At 48.2% G+C, this 16,490-nt stretch overlaps 7 protein-coding genes across 9 annotated transcripts; 4 read left to right on the forward strand and 3 right to left on the reverse strand.

The window, feature by feature from the left end:
- The first annotated feature begins 16 nt into the window (after positions 1–16).
- LOC6736576 (protein-cysteine N-palmitoyltransferase Rasp) lies at positions 17–1,693 on the forward strand. Its single transcript, XM_002083402.3, has one exon. It carries the CDS (start codon positions 66–68, stop codon positions 1,566–1,568), a length of 1,503 nt encoding a protein of 500 aa, XP_002083438.1. The 5' UTR covers positions 17–65; the 3' UTR covers positions 1,569–1,693.
- LOC27206259 lies at positions 1,607–3,008 on the reverse strand. The gene has a single exon (XM_016170316.3). It carries the CDS (start codon positions 2,972–2,974, stop codon positions 1,775–1,777), a length of 1,200 nt encoding a protein of 399 aa, XP_016030173.1. The 5' UTR covers positions 2,975–3,008; the 3' UTR covers positions 1,607–1,774.
- A 5-nt stretch (positions 3,009–3,013) lies between these two features.
- Positions 3,014–6,872, forward strand: LOC6736578 (LITAF domain-containing protein). 3 transcript variants are annotated; one of them, XR_001599784.3, is made up of 4 exons: positions 3,016–3,133; positions 5,729–6,052; positions 6,122–6,281; positions 6,339–6,872. XR_001599784.3 is itself a non-coding variant. In XM_039293516.2 (3 exons), exons 2-3 carry the CDS (start codon positions 5,766–5,768, stop codon positions 6,225–6,227), a joined length of 393 nt encoding a protein of 130 aa, XP_039149450.1. In that variant the 5' UTR covers positions 3,014–3,100; positions 5,729–5,765; the 3' UTR covers positions 6,228–6,872. The 3 variants fall into 3 exon arrangements, 2 of the variants coding, with proteins under 2 accessions (XP_039149450.1, XP_016030174.1); XM_039293516.2 differs by having other exon boundaries at positions 3,014–3,100; positions 6,122–6,872; XM_016170750.3 differs by having other exon boundaries at positions 3,017–3,133; positions 6,122–6,872.
- A 145-nt stretch (positions 6,873–7,017) lies between these two features.
- Positions 7,018–9,551, forward strand: LOC6736580. Its single transcript, XM_016170752.3, has 3 exons — positions 7,018–7,149; positions 8,731–8,892; positions 8,950–9,551. The coding sequence occupies exons 2-3, from the start codon at positions 8,731–8,733 to the stop codon at positions 9,121–9,123; spliced, it is 336 nt and encodes a 111-aa protein (XP_016030176.1). The 5' UTR covers positions 7,018–7,149; the 3' UTR covers positions 9,124–9,551.
- Positions 7,156–8,697, forward strand: LOC6736579 (tRNA (guanine(37)-N1)-methyltransferase). The gene has a single exon (XM_002083405.4). It carries the CDS (start codon positions 7,288–7,290, stop codon positions 8,659–8,661), a length of 1,374 nt encoding a protein of 457 aa, XP_002083441.1. The 5' UTR covers positions 7,156–7,287; the 3' UTR covers positions 8,662–8,697.
- On the reverse strand, positions 9,311–10,416 carry LOC6736581. Its single transcript, XM_002083407.4, has one exon. It carries the CDS (start codon positions 10,328–10,330, stop codon positions 9,539–9,541), a length of 792 nt encoding a protein of 263 aa, XP_002083443.1. The 5' UTR covers positions 10,331–10,416; the 3' UTR covers positions 9,311–9,538.
- Positions 10,417–10,590: 174 nt separating this feature from the next.
- LOC6739607 (titin homolog) lies at positions 10,591–16,441 on the reverse strand. Its single transcript, XM_016174321.3, has 4 exons — positions 16,036–16,441; positions 14,763–15,526; positions 13,300–14,713; positions 10,591–13,205 (listed from the first exon to the last, which is right to left on the reverse strand). The coding sequence occupies exons 1-4, from the start codon at positions 16,112–16,114 to the stop codon at positions 11,134–11,136; spliced, it is 4,329 nt and encodes a 1,442-aa protein (XP_016030177.1). The 5' UTR covers positions 16,115–16,441; the 3' UTR covers positions 10,591–11,133.
- Positions 16,442–16,490: the final 49 nt, after the last annotated feature.

A 16,490-nucleotide genomic window follows, 5' to 3' on the forward strand; every position in this document is an offset into this window, starting at 1 on the left:
CTGGTTCTTCACATCCCTAGCGAAATCTTTTCCCGGAATGCAGAGTCCAAGTCGGTGGTGTAGTGATGTCCGGGTTAGCAGAGCGATCCCTACTCACCCGCTGCGAGATTTTCGTCTACTTCGGCGTCTATATAGCGTATATAGTTGTGGGCCTGTACAAGATATATGGACTGCGGGATCACATAGCCAATGAGGCAAAGTTCCAGTTTCCGGAGGGCTGGCGCTTGTATCCTTTTTCCCAGCGGCGTCGGGATGACAGCAACGATGAGCTGGAGAACTTTGGAGACTTTATCGCCAGCTTTTGGCCCTTTTACTTGCTGCACGCGGTTGTCCAAGGATTCATACGCTGGAAATGTCCCCGCCTTCAGTGTCTGGGATTCATCGGCGTCTGTGCCTTGGCTCTTAGTGTAAACTTGGACTGGTCATCGATGGTACTACTAGTCACATTGATAGCAACGTACTACCTCGTTTCCCTGCTCTCACTAAAATTCCTCGTGTGGCTTTTGTCAGCCGGCTGGATACTGTGCATCAATGTGATGCAAAAGAATGCCTGGTGGACAGATCGCGTTGGTTACACGGAATACGTCCTGGTTATTGTCACAATGTCCTGGAGTGTGCTTCGCGGATGCAGTTATTCGCTTTCCAAGATGGCAGCTAAGCAGGAGGATTTGACGAGATACAGCCTCGTCCAGTATCTGGGCTACGCCATGTACTTTCCCTGTCTGACCTATGGGCCGATCATTAGCTACCAGAGGTTCGCAGCCCGGAGAGAGGATGAAGAGCAAAACTGGCTGAGATTCGTCGGAGGAGTCCTGCGCAGCGCCATATGGTGGTTGGTGATGCAGTGCGCCCTCCACTATTTCTATATACACTACATGTCGCGCGATGTGCGAATGGTGGAGATGATGGACTCGGTGTTTTGGCAGCACTCCGCCGGCTACTTCATGGGCCAGTTCTTTTTCCTGTACTACGTGGTGACATACGGCTTGGGGATAGCTTTTGCTGTGCAGGATGGCATCCCAGCGCCAAATAGACCTCGCTGCATCGGACGCATCCACTTCTACTCGGACATGTGGAAGTACTTCGATGAGGGTCTGTACGAATTCCTATTCCAGCACATTTACGCCGAGCTGTGCGGCAAGCGATCATCGGCAGCGGCAAAGTTCGGCGCCACCGCCTTGACCTTCGCCTTTGTGTTCGTCTGGCATGGATGCTACACCTACGTGCTTATCTGGAGCATTCTGAACTTCCTCTGCCTGGCTGCAGAGAAGGTGTTTAAGACGTTTACCGCGATGCCGGAGTACCAGCGGTGGACACAGCGTCACCTGGGTGCCGTGGGAGCTCAGCGATTGTACGCAATCCTGGCCACCCAGCTCTTCATTCCGGCCGCCTTCTCCAATGTCTACTTTATCGGCGGACAAGAGATTGGAGACTTCCTAATGCGCGGCGCCTACCTTAGTGGAGTGGGAAACTATGTGGCACTCTGCTTCTGCAGCTATTGCTTTTTCCAATGCTCTGAGTTGCTTCTGACCAAGTCGGATGGTCGCGCCAAGACCAAAACTTTTTGACCTCGCCAAAAGTCTGTCTAGATTTACGTGAAACTAACTACTTCTGAACGAACTTGTATTATAAGATGGCTTTAGAATTGTTTTGTGTTTTCACAGAAAAATAATTTACTTAATTTTCACATTAACAAATAATAATTATATAATTATATATAATACAATGAGTTTTTGGTCTGCTCATTCTAGCTTTCGCCTTCCCCAGTATCCTTTCAGTCCAGCCACCTGGTTTGCGTGCAAGTGGACTGAAAGTTGTCGGGGAAGAGTTCGTCCATTATTTCATCGCAGGTCTGCGTGTGTTGCGTGTTGTACAGACCATCTGGCCAGTGGGTTTGGGTTTGGATGTGGGACAGCCCGAGTTCCTCGAACAAATCGTCGCAGGTTTGGGTGTACATGTGGGCAGAGGTTTGCAAGTCAAAAATAGGTTCAGTTTCTGGATACGCGTGGAAATGGCTTCCGACCGCAACAGACTCCTGTTCCTCTGCGAAATCATCGGTCATCGTTCCTATGTCGCCTCTGGTGTCGGGTGTTTGCGTTTCTATATCGCGCAACAAGGGCGCCAGCACTTCGTTCCTGATTTCATTCAGTTCGTCTTCCTCCGTTTGTGTTTCCATATCTAGTTTCTGGGATGACATCTCTAGCGCATAGGGCACATCCATAATGGGCAGGAAACAAAGAATATGTTCCTCTTCAGCCGGTAAATCGGTGGCAAGTTCAAGAGTGGAGGGCATATTGGCCTCCGGATTGGGTATTTCAGCATATAGTTCTGTAACCCCAGCCAAGTTGGAAGGCAGGTTGTTAATATATTCCTCTGACGGATGTAAATCAGTGTCTGTTTGTAAACTGTGGGCTGTTAAGGAATCTGCAGAAACCGGAATTGGCTGTGGATTCAGCCTTTTCCATGTGTCCAGCGAGGGTATGGGAACCTTGTCGGATTCATGCTGCACCAAGTGGTTCTTCCGCCGCATGTGGGTCCTGAGGCCAGCCTTGCTGTTGTAGGTCAGTTCACACACTGGACACTTGTGTTTTGCGCACTGATGCTTCTCCAGATGGTGCTGTAGCAGGAATTTCCCGCCGCACGCCAGGCACTTGTAGTTCTTGTCCAGGTGGCTCTTCTGGTAGTGCTGTCGCAGCAAGCGCAAGCTGGTGAAGCTGCGGGCTCCCTTGGTGGCCACATGGTAGATGCACTTTTCCACGGGGCAATGGAATGCGACAATTGGCCCAATCACTGAGGGTGGGAGAACCTCCTGGTGCCGCCGGCGCAGGTGCAGTTGATAGTGACTGAGGTTGCCAAAGATAAGGCTCGGACATTTCTCGCACCTGTGCTCCCTCACGGGCATTAATTCTCGAATATCCGGCGTGTGTTTTTCGCAGTGCATTTCGATGGCACTCCTGTTCTTTGGAAACGGCATGCAATCGATACAAGATGAATCGAAAGTTATCGATTGCCTCGGTATGGTATTTCTGAACAATACTTGTAACGGTCACTCCGCAACGAGGCATTTATTATTAAAACGTATCGCTCTGCAAAATACGAGGTAGCGATCGCTTTCGAAAGAATATTTGTGCAGGTGCGACAAGCTAATAATAACAACCAAATATGGGCAGCGAAGAAAACGGGCCCAAACAAATTTAGATAAAACTCAAAATCAGTTTAAAGTGGTCCCTCGTATGTGCACTTATACTAATGCCGAGATGTATCTGCGTGTGCGTGCGAATAAAAGTACATTAAAATTAAGCGCAAATTAAATCGGGCTATTTTTCTGTGGTTATATGTGCTATATGGTGTAATCCATCGCATGGTGCAGTGTGATAATATCAAGATATTTAATTACCAACGAATGCAACAAGCAGTTTCAATCCAATCCACCCACACCAACACACACACCTGTGAACCCATTGCCTTTTGCTCTTGTTTTGCCACGCCCCCCGCGTCCTTGCCGCCCCCTGAAGTGGCTATTTTTGGTGCGACTACGTCATCTGTGGCATCTGAATCGGCCGAAAACATCTGGCGGTGCGAAAGATAGTGTGCGGAATACACATCATTCAAAGCAACTTCATCATCGTCACGATCGTTATTGAATGGAGGGCTGGGTTTACGAAAAGCGATTTTAAAAGGGCGTACCCAAGGTCGTCCAAACTCGAATCCAGTTCTATCCACAAACAGTGCTTAGATTCCATGGTAATTGTGCGCAATTTCACCACAATTTACCTACGAAATGTGTGTACAATTATTTCATTTTCTGGTTTACCTACAATCGTAATTGGGTTTACGTTAATTTCGTTGGATGAATATGCCCCGTGGGCCTAAAGTTCGATTCATAAAATTTGCATGCGGCAGAGAAATACACGAAAACGCTGCCTGAAATTAACACAAAGGCTAAAATTAAATACATATTAAGGCGTTTTTAAATCTCTTCTGATCGCGTCGAGTGGCAGACCTTGTACGCACAGACGTACACAGCTGAATATTCTAATTTATCGCATACTCTTCCAAAAAGAAGCATCAATTCGGTTAGAAGGTTGCTCTGTACACGGGAAAATATTTTATTCTGCTTTTTGGATGTTTTCGAAATCGAACCGACATATATCAACCATTTTAACTACCGAAGGGAATTAGTTGGTGTCAGCACTAAACTCTGTGAGTTAAAGATTGCTTGGTCCAAAATCGCAAGGTTATCGCATTTGCAAAGCGAAGATTCATCCGAGCTGAGAAGATAATGAATGTCTGATGGCATGACGCAATCGGTGCGGTTGCACATAGGATGGATTTCTGGGGTAGTGTCTCAAAGTCTCAATTTATTTTCCAATTAATGCCACCGCCGCATTCAACTGGTTTCGTTGCCCATGGCAATCTCTGGGAATTGGACTGGTAAATGAGAGAGTTTAAGTAGAACCTGGACGCCAGCGGATGCTAATTGCATTAACGAATTTGCTTCTATCGAGTGTAAACCAAATCGAAGCTGATTCAGCTGAGATCGATGCATATCGCCCACATACGTCATCGTACTGTATATCTGATGTATCTGATGTACATAGCTGTGCTTATTTCCGCCAAGTGCAGCTGGTTTCAGCCGATCGTTGGCGTTCTGGCCAAGACCAAGACATCTGGTTATCTGACTTAGCCATATCTACTTCCGCCTGGCCTGCAGCTATGTGCTTCAGATATCTATATCTGTGTGCAATGGCTCCCTGAACGAATGGTGAAAGTTGGCGCAGTTTGGATTTGGATGAGGGGCAGGTCATTGTACACCAGCTCCAAAAGTTGAGCGCCTGTCGTCGTCTGATATTCAGACATGTAAAGACAATTGCTCAATTGCTTTGGCAGTTGTCGTCATACGAATACAATTGCCATATCTTATCTGAGTTTCTACCGAAAACTCCGATTGTTGCTCCCAGTTTTGCATGTCTGCTTACAATCCCTTCATGGAATTTCAATTGGTAATTGCCTTGTGACCGCCAGCAGATTATTTCCCTCGTTTGCTACACGGAAACGAATGTTTCGACCAGATTTTATTGAATATTATTAAGCTTCTTGATTTGTATACTCTAATTTATGTTGATGCTTAGTCTCTTATTTTAAAGTTGATTCTGCATAGGGTATATCCATGTGGAGTACTTTTTGAGATCTCTCTATGCGGACTTGCTCTCCAATAGATTCGAATGCGTGCCAAATGAGCGAAAGTGACTCATGGCGTCGTGGTTGGGGATGAGATGCTGACCATTGGGCTCTGCGCTATTTTCAGCATCCATTTTCTTAATCAGCTCAGTTCTGGTTGTTTATCTTTCTGAATTAGTAACTTTTAGTTTGATTTTTGCACATTTTATCGCCGTTCGGTTAAAAACTGGATTTGAAACGTATTTTGATTTATAACTTATACAATTACATATCTACATAAATTTTGTATAGAAGGTACACATGGTTTTGCCACATAATAAAAAGCAAAGCCAATTTTCTGTTGATTGCGCAAATAGCTGTCGGAATTGTTTTGGTCGGGGAACTCCCATGAGATTTGCTGCTGATAATAGAAAACAAAACGACAGAATGCCAGTAATAAGGATATGAAAAGTGCCAGTTGAGTGGTTATAGTTGCTCTTAAAATTTATAGAAATTTAAGTTTTTGTCGTTTTTTTTTTAAATGTAACTTAATTGCATTTTTTTACAGATTCTTAACCGCCAAGTGCATTTACTAGCCTAGCAACATGAGTAAACCTGGCAGTGCTCCTCCGCAGTTCACCTATGTGCCGCCCCCTTCGGCCCCGCCCTCTTACCAGGAGGCGGTGGGCGGAGTGAAGCCGGTGGGTCCATATACGCCCGTGGTGGCGCCCGCAACCACGGCAAATACCACGATTGTGACCACGGTTGTGCCCATTAGCCGCACTTCGACACACATGATCTGTCCATCGTGCCATGCCGAGATCGAGACGACTACGCGCACCGAGCCGGGAATGATTGCCTACTTGTCCGGATTTTTGATTGCCCTGTTCGGGTGAGTTTTGCCTGGCTTTCTGCATCCCCAAAGACGTCGAGTTAATGCGGTTCTTTCTTCCTTACCTAGTTGCTGGCTGGGATGCTGCCTAATACCTTGCTGCATCGACGACTGCATGGATGTGCATCACTCGTGCCCCAACTGCCGCGCATATTTGGGGCGATACCGTCGATAGGATTGAACGAGCAGGTCCAGCAAGGGGTTCCGTGGTGTAGATTGATTACTTTAAGCAAGCGTTTTTTGCCTTTATTTATTTAATTGTAGTAATATCATTTGGATTCCACAGCGAAGGCAGATGGAAAGAGCCAAGGCTTCCCTTAATCTAACGCTAACTCGCTAAATTGCTCCGCCGTTTTACATTTTGGTTCGCCCAATCCCTAATTGTTATGTGTATGTTTCTGCCACGCTAAAGATAGTAGTACGTATACAATAAAATATCCAGCGCTTCGCGGACAGGACAGCCACTGCAAAAACTCAAATAATGAATCCGCCTTTCTACGTACCCACATATGTATGTACTAGCCTGATTACGAGCACAAAATTCGCTTGTGTGTCCATTTTGAAGAATAGGCCTTTGATATTGCACAAATTGTAAATGTTCTGAAGCCCGACTTATGTTTTTCGCACATTGTTTTATGAATAAATGGCTTAGAGTGTAGTCAAAAGATAAAATACAACATATTTTTGTAACAAAGTGTAAATGTCTTCAGCGAAAGTGCATATTGTATACTGTGAAAGTTAATCTCCCTAATAATTAATCACGAAATCTATATAATTGACTTTTAATTTTTAAATAAACTTAAAAATGTCACCAAAGGTAGCAAGTTGATTGTTTTGAATTGGATAATTAAGTTCAGCTATGTTTATAATGATTAATAGCTGAGATATTTGAAAAGGAGTAGATGAATTCTAATATTTGTCTGAAAAAGGAATTAATTATTAACATTAATTAATTATTTTTTGAAACCATAGCAGTTTCAGTATATTTTTGTCTAATATATAGTATATTGTAACGGTCATCCGTATGGTCACACTGTTTTCACGTTTTTGCGTTTGTTTGGCTTTTTTATCCGATCTTGATTTTGGAATTAATAGAGGTATATATTCAAAGATTAATTGATATTTGTGGGATCTGCAAGTCCTCCACAAGCTGCTCCAGCCTTCCATATCAAAGGAGCCCGACTTTCATGTTCCAAATTCACGAAAACACCAGAACCTAGGACGCACGTGTTTGGATGTTTATGGTGTCCAGATTGAAGGATTTAACGATTATAACGAGTCGTTTACGTCACTACTTTCGAAACATGGACGTCAAGGAGCTGAAGCCTCCCAGCTCGGTGCGCGGAATGCAGGAGCTCCAAAGGGAACAGTTCCGAAAGATCGTTCAAGTTCCGCGATTACGGGTGCCCGAGTCTCAGGTGCAACGTGTGATGCCGCTGGTCAAGAAGTTCCTGCTGAAAATGGAGCACCTGCATCCTGTCCGAGCTGTGGACCAATCTCGAGAGATCCTACTACATCCAACGCCTGTCAAAAACTGGGAATCCCTGCCAACAGAGGATCTGCAGAGGCAGAAAGTCAATGCCGAGAACTTCTCCTTTGCCGACCTCGAGTTGAGGTATGAAAATTGGAGCGCCAATGAAATCCTGAAAAGCGTGCTACCCACGGAGGAGGAGGGTCTCACCTCCTACTCCCGCATAGGCCACATTGCCCACCTTAATCTTCGTGATCATCTGCTGCCCTATAAGCAGCTCATCGGTCAGGTGCTCCGTGACAAGCTTCCCAATTGCCGCACTGTAGTTAACAAAGCATCCTCCATTGACAACACCTACCGCAACTTCCAGCTGGAGCTGATCTGTGGGGACCCCAATTACCAGGTGGAAACTAAGGAGAACGGAGTCCCATTTGAGTTTGACTTCTCCAAGGTGTACTGGAATCCCCGCCTCTCCACGGAGCACGAAAGAATTGTGAAAATGCTGAAATCGGACGATGTTCTCTATGATGTATTTGCTGGCGTGGGTCCATTCAGTGTGCCTGCTGCCAAGAAGCGATGCCATGTCCTGGCCAATGACCTGAACCCTGAGAGTTTCCGTTGGCTCCAGCATAATGCCAAGAGAAATAAGTGCATGCCCAATATAAAGATGAGCAATAAAGATGGTAGGCAGTTTATCGTCGAGGAGCTAAGGGAGGACCTGCTAAAGCGTCTATGTACCACGGATACTACTACGTATGCCATACATATTACAATGAATCTACCTGCAATGGCTGTAGAGTTCCTGGACGCATTTCGTGGTCTCTACAGTGCAGATGAGCTGGCACAGTTGCCCACAAACGTGTGCTATCCCACTGTTCATGTTTACTCCTTTGCCAAGGGTGAGAACACCAAGGAATTGGTGCGTCAACTGGTGGAGAGCAATCTGGGAGCCATCCTGGACGAGAACCTGCTCCAGGGTATCAATTTTGTACGGAATGTTGCCCCCAACAAGGACATGTATAGAGTGTCCTTTAAGCTATCACTAAACTTGCTAACCACTTTAAAGGAAGTCGAAGTCACGAGAAAACGTTGTGCAGAGGAGGAGCTGGAGGTCCCCACCAAAGTGAAATATGTTTGATCCAATAGATACAATAAAGTTGTGATTTCCAAACAATTACAAAGAGTCTCCTCGTATGCATACTTACAGATGGGTCGCAACAAGGCAAACAACAAGAAGGTAACTCCTGGGGCCGCCAAGCCAAAGTCGGCTCTGAACAAGTCGAAGAAGGCCAAGAACGTATTCAAAGTAGGCAACGGTAACAAGGGCAAGGGCAAGAAGCCCAAGGAAGTGCAGGGCAAGCTCAAGCAGGTGAGTGGATTGGCTACTGCTGGATAGAATCCCGTCACGTACGCGCTTAACTTGCAGATCAAGGAATCTGTTAAAGCCAAGCAGGAGAATTTGGACGCCAAACTGAAGACTCTACACAAGGATCTGGTGGTGAAGAAGCCAAAGGCCCCTGTGGCACCCATCAAGAACAACAAGAAGAAGGGGGCCAATGCCCAGGAAGTCTCCAACACACTAAGCAAACTGAAGTTCTAAGCAACTCCGCCGGAGACCACGTTTCACGTATAGATGCATATACGTATTACGCATAGATGTAGTTAGTCCCCATTGATTGTTAATAACTTTGGTGCAATGTTGCCAGCAGTGGCAATGAATATCCAAAATATATGTTAGCTATTCCGACAGTGATGGGAAGTCCTCAGCCAGGTGGAGACTACGTAGCCAAATATCTGTTGATATCCTTTAAAGCTAGCATAAATTCAGAATTTCATTCCTAAGAAGTATAATATCCAATGAATAGACTTGCAAAATAACAGTTGATCCCCAATTTATTTTTACAAATATTGTGCAACTCTTACCATACGAGTGCGATATATCCTACCCAATTGGTATGTTATATATTGAATCCTTCCTAGGAACGGCTGACTCCCCATCACTGTGTTATGGCAGTCTAGACAACCACAGAAACAGTGTTAACTGGGGGCAAAACTGCACCCGGAATTGCGGTGGGTGCAGCGGGAGTTCCAGGGGCAGCAGTAGAGGCTTCTACCGTACCATTCACAGCATTCCAGCCGAGGAGCTCTCGGATGATGCCATCCAATTGGACAGTATCAATGCCCGCCTTCTGAAGTTCAGCCAGAACCTGTGTAGTTTCCACTGTAGTCAGCCAGCGTTCATACATGACCCGCAATCCCTGTAATCTCGACCAGAACTGGGCGAAAATTCCCTGCTGCAGCACCTTGGCATCGATGTGCGCTCGGATAGCATACAGTGGAAAGTAGAGCTGAACTTCGTTTAGGAATCCTTGCCAGCCGAAAACGGTGCCGGACCAGTAGGGAAACTGGTTCAATAGACTCACTTTGAGCCTCTGCTCCTCCAACTCAAAGGAACCGCCCGAGGCCAGGAGCTGCTGGTCCGTCCACTGCAGAAAGAGAATGAGCTCCGGCTGGGAAAGCAGACGCCAGCGGGCAGTGACTGCGGCATTGCTGTTGATGATCCGCACGAAGGCCTGGAACTGGGCATCGTTGATTAGGTAGCGCACCAATAGCTGGTTCAATGGCTTCGACTGGATCAGACGCTGGATTTCTTCCAGATCCTGGGATAGGGTGGGCGGTGGAGCTAATGTAGCTGGCGGGGACGGCGGCAACAGACCACCAGTTGGAGGCACCAACTGAGGAGACCACAGGGCCAGGGATCCACTGGCCAAGGTAACCAGGAGCAGCCAGTCCAGAGTAATGGCCATGTCTGTGAGGTGGTGAGTGAAAGACGACTACTAAAATTAAAGTCGCAGAAGCTTTTATATCCATCCATCAAGATTTGTTATTACTGTCTACTGATAGCGTCTTCCTGAATTTGGCGCAGCATTTCTGTTGACCGTTGTCGTCATCTGATAAGCGCTTTTCGATCTGCTTATGGGTCTATCCAATTTTAAATCCCCCACGGAAGTCAGTGTTTTGGGATAAACTGGCGGGTTGGTAAACATTTGGAGAGAAAGTATACGAATTTATAACATGCTAAGCTTTATTTTCCAAGTGAATCACCAACAATCCGGATGGACCACATAGAACCGCAAACGAACACTTAATAACATTAGGATTTACATAGCTTCTCATACATACACAAAGCAAACCAAAACTGGGGTTTTATAGGATTAATCTTTTTTCGATTTTTAGAGATGATGACAAGTTAGTTATCCTTGCGAAATGGGCTTCGAAAAACGGATGATCGCAGATAGAGGTTAATGTTAATGAAAGTTAGGTAGTGATGATGAGTAATATTCATGGGTGGGTCAAAAAACTTTGGTTTTTTCTTAGCTCCCTACTCTGGTTCATAGATGTTGATCAGGGAAGTGATTCTCTATAACTATTTGCTACAACCAGAGCAGGATTGCAGGGATTTTACGTATACAGATTCTAGTACGATGTACTCGGGGGATACCTTCTTCTTTATCTTAAGACGTATAAATAAGTCGTATGTAATAAAAACTAACTTAACCGATAAACGCATGTCAGTGTGGGCCGGAGATGGTATGGCTAATTGGGTGGTCTAGCTACCATCCCCGGTGAACCTGCGGCGCAGCCAACCGGGCACATAACCCCGCACCGCCTCGCCCAGCTGCCTGTAGATGATGAGGCCCAGAATGGGCAGGACCAGGCGTGCGTCCTTGAACAAGTACACATAGCAGGCGACCAGGAAGAGGACCAGGTCCGTGCAGTAGCTAAGAGCCGAGCGAACCTTCTCGTGCGCCTGTTCCTCCGACTGGAGGATGGCCAGAGTGGCTGCTTTCTGCAGCAAGTCCCTGTCGGCGGCGGAGAGGACCAAGGATGTCTGCTGACTGCCCTCTACGTCCGCAATCGCAGGTCTGGTGAGTGAGGCGTCACGTGATCGAGTGCTCGATGGAACCCTTCGCCTGATCACCCTTTTCACCTTCACCAAGCGAGTCCGGCCCCTGGCATCCGGACGAGCCTCCACCATCTCGCTCATGACGCTCTCAGTCTCAGATTCGTTCTTGTTCTTCGATTTGGGTGGCGGCACCACCAGCACAGTGGGGTACTCCGGTTCCTCATCCTGTTGTGATTTCGGCGACTCGTGCTCCTGGTCAGATTCTGGCTTTTCGGGCGATCGGTGGAATGCCAGACTGCTGGCTGCATCCCGGACATGGACAAGTTGCTCCCGCTCCGAGATGGAGAGCCGTCTCTCCCTGACCACTGGAGGAGCCAGAAACAGGTCTTCGCTGCCATCGGTGGCACGTCTCTTCTTCAGTTCCTCCGCATGGGTGAGCATGTCCTCCTCGTCGGTTTCCGCTGCTGCCTTAGCAGCCGCTCGCTTCAGTTCATCCCGGTCCAGATATAGAGGCGTATGGTATTTGTGGGAACTACCCACCTCCTTCACCAAATCGCTGTAGTGATCCACTGCTGCATGGGCCTCCTCCTGCATGAGGCGCTCCTCCTCCTTGCGACGCAGTTCTTCCTCCTCCTTAGCTTTTCTCTTGACTTCCAAGTCCGCGGCAATGGCAGCAGCATTGGTTCTTTCCAATGGATTGGATATCTCCTCGTTGGCCTCTGTGTTCTTTTCGGTGGCTGATCTCTTGTCGCGGCTGAAAAAGGACTTGATACCCTTAGCCAGGTCCATTTTAAGGGTGCTTGGATTGCTAGTTGCTACAGTTGCAGTTGGAGGCACTATGATAGTCGGTGCTTGGCTGGCAAAACTACTCGGCAAGGGACTAACAGCTTGCTCCACATGCTCATTAGAGGATCTCTTAAGGATCGGCTTGGGCACAAAATCTGGACTCGGCAGAGGCACTGGTCGGTTGAGCACAACGGCAGCCTGCTCCGGAGTGGGGGCCCTGTATGGTGTAAAGGTTCCAGCACCCATGGTACGTGGATGATAGGTCTCCAGATCCCGAGGACTGGGCGATCGCGTGCGGGCCAGCAGTTCCATCTTGAACTTCTCGATGGAGTCCTGCTCCGAGGATGCAGTGCTCTCTGTGTAATCCGAACCAAGGTCGTTGCTGGACTGCTGCTGCAGTTTCTTTTGCGGCGGATACTCAACGTCCACATCCTCATCATAATCCAGATCCATATCCTCGCTATCATCAGCCGTGCTCTCAGTTAAGTGTTCCTCCTCTCCATCTTCATGTTCCTCTTCCGCTTCCGGCTCCCGAAGATCCTTTCGGGTCTCAAAGGGCAATTGTCCAGTGGTGTGGATACGTGTCAGGTTACCCATCTCGTTGACGTTCTCCCTGGAGTCCCATTTGCGGGAAATGGATACCACATCGGCCGATTGACGACGCATCTCGCTTCTTCTTTCGAAAGACAAGCGTTCAGCCTCCGATATGGAACCCAGACGCTTGCGGAGATTAGCAGGCGTTTGGTGGGGAACCGGAGTGAGTTTGTCCCGCGACGTCTTGCGGGACTTGGAAGCCTGCTCGAGTTCCACTGCCTCGTAGAACCTGGCCATGGCCCTTTCATACAAGAGTTCCGTGGAGCTAACAGAGCGACGCAGTGGGAAGGTGGTGTGCAAGTTTGTAAACTCTAGGAAGGCCAGATCCGGCGCAGAAATCGAAATGGGTGGTGGCTGGATGGCGTCCTCCAGGTCCAGCTCAAAGGAATCTTGTCCTGGGGAAGAGAATTATGGGATGGGTTTAGTTAGAATATGAGGTGATTTAGTGGGTAATCCTTAGCTTGTAAATCCTTATCACAGAAAACTTACTGGCCTTATCCTTGACCTTGCTATTCTTGTCGAAGACGACCAGCATGAACTCATTGCTGGTGTGAACGTCGTCGTGTTTGTCGGCTGACCTGGAGAAGCGCCTTGCGTTGGACTGGGACTTTGGAGTTGGTTCTGGAGACGGACTGCGCTCTGGTACTGGAGGTTCCTCCTCCTGGGGCGTTGGTGGAGCACTTATTTCGATAGTGGGCAGCTTCTCGCCAATTACAGCTGACACACTGGAAGCCACTGCCAACGCCAGAGTAGGCACATTTCTGGCCGGGCTTAGGGCTTGTCCAGAGAATCGTCTTACATTCTGGTTGACTCCCAGTTGAACGGGCTCCGCACTCCTCAACAGAGCTGGGGTAACCTTTATAGGTTCCGGTGGCGTGGGACTCTTGCGAAGAGGCGGTGGTTGCCTCTTGTTGGGTGGACTTAAGCTCCTCTTCTGGTTGGGTGATGCCTTATCCGGCTTTTCCTTGGGCGGAGTGGGCAATGGCTGTGGTTTTGGCTGCACTGGTGACCTATCTTTAGGGGCTCCAGAGGGCTTAGGATTGAAGAGTTTTAAGGGAGAGGTAGCTGGTGTCCTGGGTGCCTTGGGAGATGGTACAGACTTGTCCAGCGGTGCCAGTGTAGTGGTAACCAGGGTCAGGTTAAGCTTTGGATTGGAACTATCTATCGTGGGCTTAGTAACCAAATCGGCGCTACTTTGCGAGGGACTTTTGCGCACGTCCATCTTTAGAGCATGATCCGAAGTTCCGTAGGACATTTCATGGGTCAGTTGCTCGTTGTCTATGAGCTGAGGCTTCGGTTTCCGCTTCGCACTGGGCGACTGCTTGGGTGACATGCCCGTGGAGGCATCTGCTTGAGGCCGTGGAGGAGATAAAGTCTTCCTGCGCGGTGGCACCTGCATCCCCCCAGCTCCTGCCTTGGGCTTGCCCTTCTCATCTCCGGCTATCCTTGTGGCTGATTTCGGTTTGGTGATTCCCCGCTTTGGATCCGGGATGAAGAGCAGCTCCGATTCGCCCGACGGTTCGCTCAGGCCATATGGATTCTCTGCCTTCACCCGAAATTTGTACTCGGAACCCTCTATCAGATCGTGAAGTGTGGTGTTCAGTGCCCGAGTGGTGGCCGCCTTCAGCCAGACGTTCCAGCCCACTCGGAAATATTCAACTATGTAGTTGCCAATCTTACAGCCTCCGTCGTCGAGTGGAGCCGTCCAGGAAAGAGTGGCCGACTTGCCAAAGGACATATTCAGCTTGGGAGTACCCGGTGGATTGGGCCTGGCTGTCACTGTAACCAAAAAGGAGGTACTATCCTCACCCAATCGATTCCAAGCCTTCACCATATACTCGCCGCGATCTTCTCGAAGTACATTGTCGATCTTGAGTAGCGAGTTCTTCTCCGTGTTGGAGACCTGCAATGGGAGGCGAGTTATTTATGTAGTGGCTAAAAAGATGACCCACCTCAAAGCGTCCACCCGGAGCGATGACCTCGCCCTCATGGAGCCACGTAATAGCGGGCGGTGGCTGTCCAGCCACGCCCACTTTGAGGCGCAACACTTCATCCGCCTCAACAATCAGTCCATCCTCGTAGGTGCGGGGTAACCGGATCTTGGGAGGAGCCTGCACCATCAACCTTGCCTTGGTAATCACATGTCCCGCTCGGTTGGTGGCCGTGCATTTTATCTCGCCCTCGTCGGTCAGCGCCACTTGGTGGATCACCAGGACACTGGCCTCGTTGTCGTTGACGATCTTGGTGCGGCGACTGCTGAAGATCTCGTAACCGTCCTTAAACCAGTTGATCTCCGGCGGCGGTTCGCCAAGAATGCGGACGCGGAACTCGATTCTCTCGTCTTCCACGGCATTCGTGTCCACCAGTTCGTCGATGAACCGGGGCACGGTTATGGCATTTCGCTGCAGCGTCACCGTCAGCGGATCGGATAGCTCGCTGGCATCGGATCGCCCCACAATGTTCTCGGCAAAGCAACGAAACTGGTAACGCCATCCCGGCTCCAGTCCACTGATGCACACATCGCAGCGGTCCACGGGAGTGGGCGTGGCTCTTACCCAGTGGGGTGACCCCATGCGCCGGTGCTCCACCGTATAGCCAGTGATGGGTGAACCTCCATCGTGGAGTGGCCGATCCCAGCGCAGGTTCACCACGTCCGGTTGCTGCTCCGGCAGTGCCACAGGCGTCAGGATGGGTCGGCCAGGCGGAGAGGGTCGCTCTGATTGGGCAACAAATAAATTGAAATGTACTATTTAATGTAAAAATCTCATATGATGCGGGAAAAGATAAACTTTGATGGAAATAGAGGAATATTTTATTTTTAATTAAGAAAACCTAAGATATAGGGGCCTAAATATAAGTAGTATAGTTTTAGAGAATCAATTTCGATACACAAAGATTGCATTGCTAAGATATTCCTGTCCCAGTTCCATACTGTAGCCCTTAAAGGGCCTTAGAAATTATGCACCTACGAAAGATTCTATCTCAGCATAATGATTCTTCCGCTTTTCAAACGACAACATTACTTTGACGTTGCGAGATTTTGGGGCCAAACAGACGAACACGGCAACCACTGAGTGTGCGAGTGGCTAAAAATAGACCCATTTCTAGCGCTCCCACCAGCCAGACAGCTATGTGGGGCCTCCTCTGATATCTTGAAATTCGGGTAGGAAAACGTACTGGGACCGGGATACTGATGGGATATGGAGTTACTACTTTTCTACTTGCCTGCGGACTTCCAGTGGACATTCTTCTTGGGGCGACCGCCTTGTGGATTCGTGTGCAGCTTTCCCGGCTGATTTCCCATTTCGAGATATTTAGATATTTAACCTATTTGCAATATTTTGCTTGCCTATACAGAGGATCTATATATAGACAGTCGGAATTAACTTAACTTAACCCGTCGTTTTCGAATCGCCAATAACAACACTTTGCACTCCAACTATTTCCACTTCAGGTCGGTTAGTTTCTAGTAATGTAACTTTCGTAGCGTTTGTAGGCTTTTGTTTGCAAGCGTTGCCATTTTTGCGGCGCGTTAAATAATCCGTTCCGATCGGTTCGTCAGCCCAGCATCCTCCTCCTCATCCGCCGATCCACAAAAGCTTTCTGCTCTCTTTCAAATTTGAATTCTGATGGGCTCGACAGCAGCTATCGACATCGATAGGAGCTGCAATCGGTTAGCA

Source organism: Drosophila simulans, chromosome 3L (genome assembly GCF_016746395.2).
Source record: "Drosophila simulans strain w501 chromosome 3L, Prin_Dsim_3.1, whole genome shotgun sequence".
Taxonomy (NCBI): Eukaryota; Metazoa; Arthropoda; class Insecta; order Diptera; family Drosophilidae; genus Drosophila; species Drosophila simulans.

What these genes read in the sequence shown, in the direction of transcription:
- LOC6736580 (XM_016170752.3), top strand. Translation starts at nt 8,731, where the DNA reads ATGGGTCGCAACAAGGCAAACAACAAGAAGGTAACTCCTGGGGCCGCC. An exon ending in TGCAGGGCAAGCTCAAGCAG is followed by an intron (nt 8,893 to 8,949) that starts GTGAGTGGATTG and finishes CTTAACTTGCAG; the next exon opens with ATCAAGGAATCTGTTAAAGC.
- LOC6736576 (XM_002083402.3), top strand. Translation starts at nt 66, where the DNA reads ATGTCCGGGTTAGCAGAGCGATCCCTACTCACCCGCTGCGAGATTTTC.
- LOC6736581 (XM_002083407.4), bottom strand. Translation starts at nt 10,330, where the DNA reads ATGGCCATTACTCTGGACTGGCTGCTCCTGGTTACCTTGGCCAGTGGA.
- LOC6736578 (XM_039293516.2), top strand. Translation starts at nt 5,766, where the DNA reads ATGAGTAAACCTGGCAGTGCTCCTCCGCAGTTCACCTATGTGCCGCCC. An exon ending in TTTTTGATTGCCCTGTTCGG is followed by an intron (nt 6,053 to 6,121) that starts GTGAGTTTTGCC and finishes TTCCTTACCTAG; the next exon opens with TTGCTGGCTGGGATGCTGCC.
- LOC27206259 (XM_016170316.3), bottom strand. Translation starts at nt 2,974, where the DNA reads ATGCCGTTTCCAAAGAACAGGAGTGCCATCGAAATGCACTGCGAAAAA.
- LOC6739607 (XM_016174321.3), bottom strand. Translation starts at nt 16,114, where the DNA reads ATGGGAAATCAGCCGGGAAAGCTGCACACGAATCCACAAGGCGGTCGC. An exon ending in TGTCCACTGGAAGTCCGCAG is followed by an intron (nt 15,527 to 16,035) that starts GCAAGTAGAAAA and finishes TTGCCCAATCAG; the next exon opens with AGCGACCCTCTCCGCCTGGC. An exon ending in CAAGGTCAAGGATAAGGCCA is followed by an intron (nt 13,206 to 13,299) that starts GTAAGTTTTCTG and finishes TCTCTTCCCCAG; the next exon opens with GACAAGATTCCTTTGAGCTG.
- LOC6736579 (XM_002083405.4), top strand. Translation starts at nt 7,288, where the DNA reads ATGTTTATGGTGTCCAGATTGAAGGATTTAACGATTATAACGAGTCGT.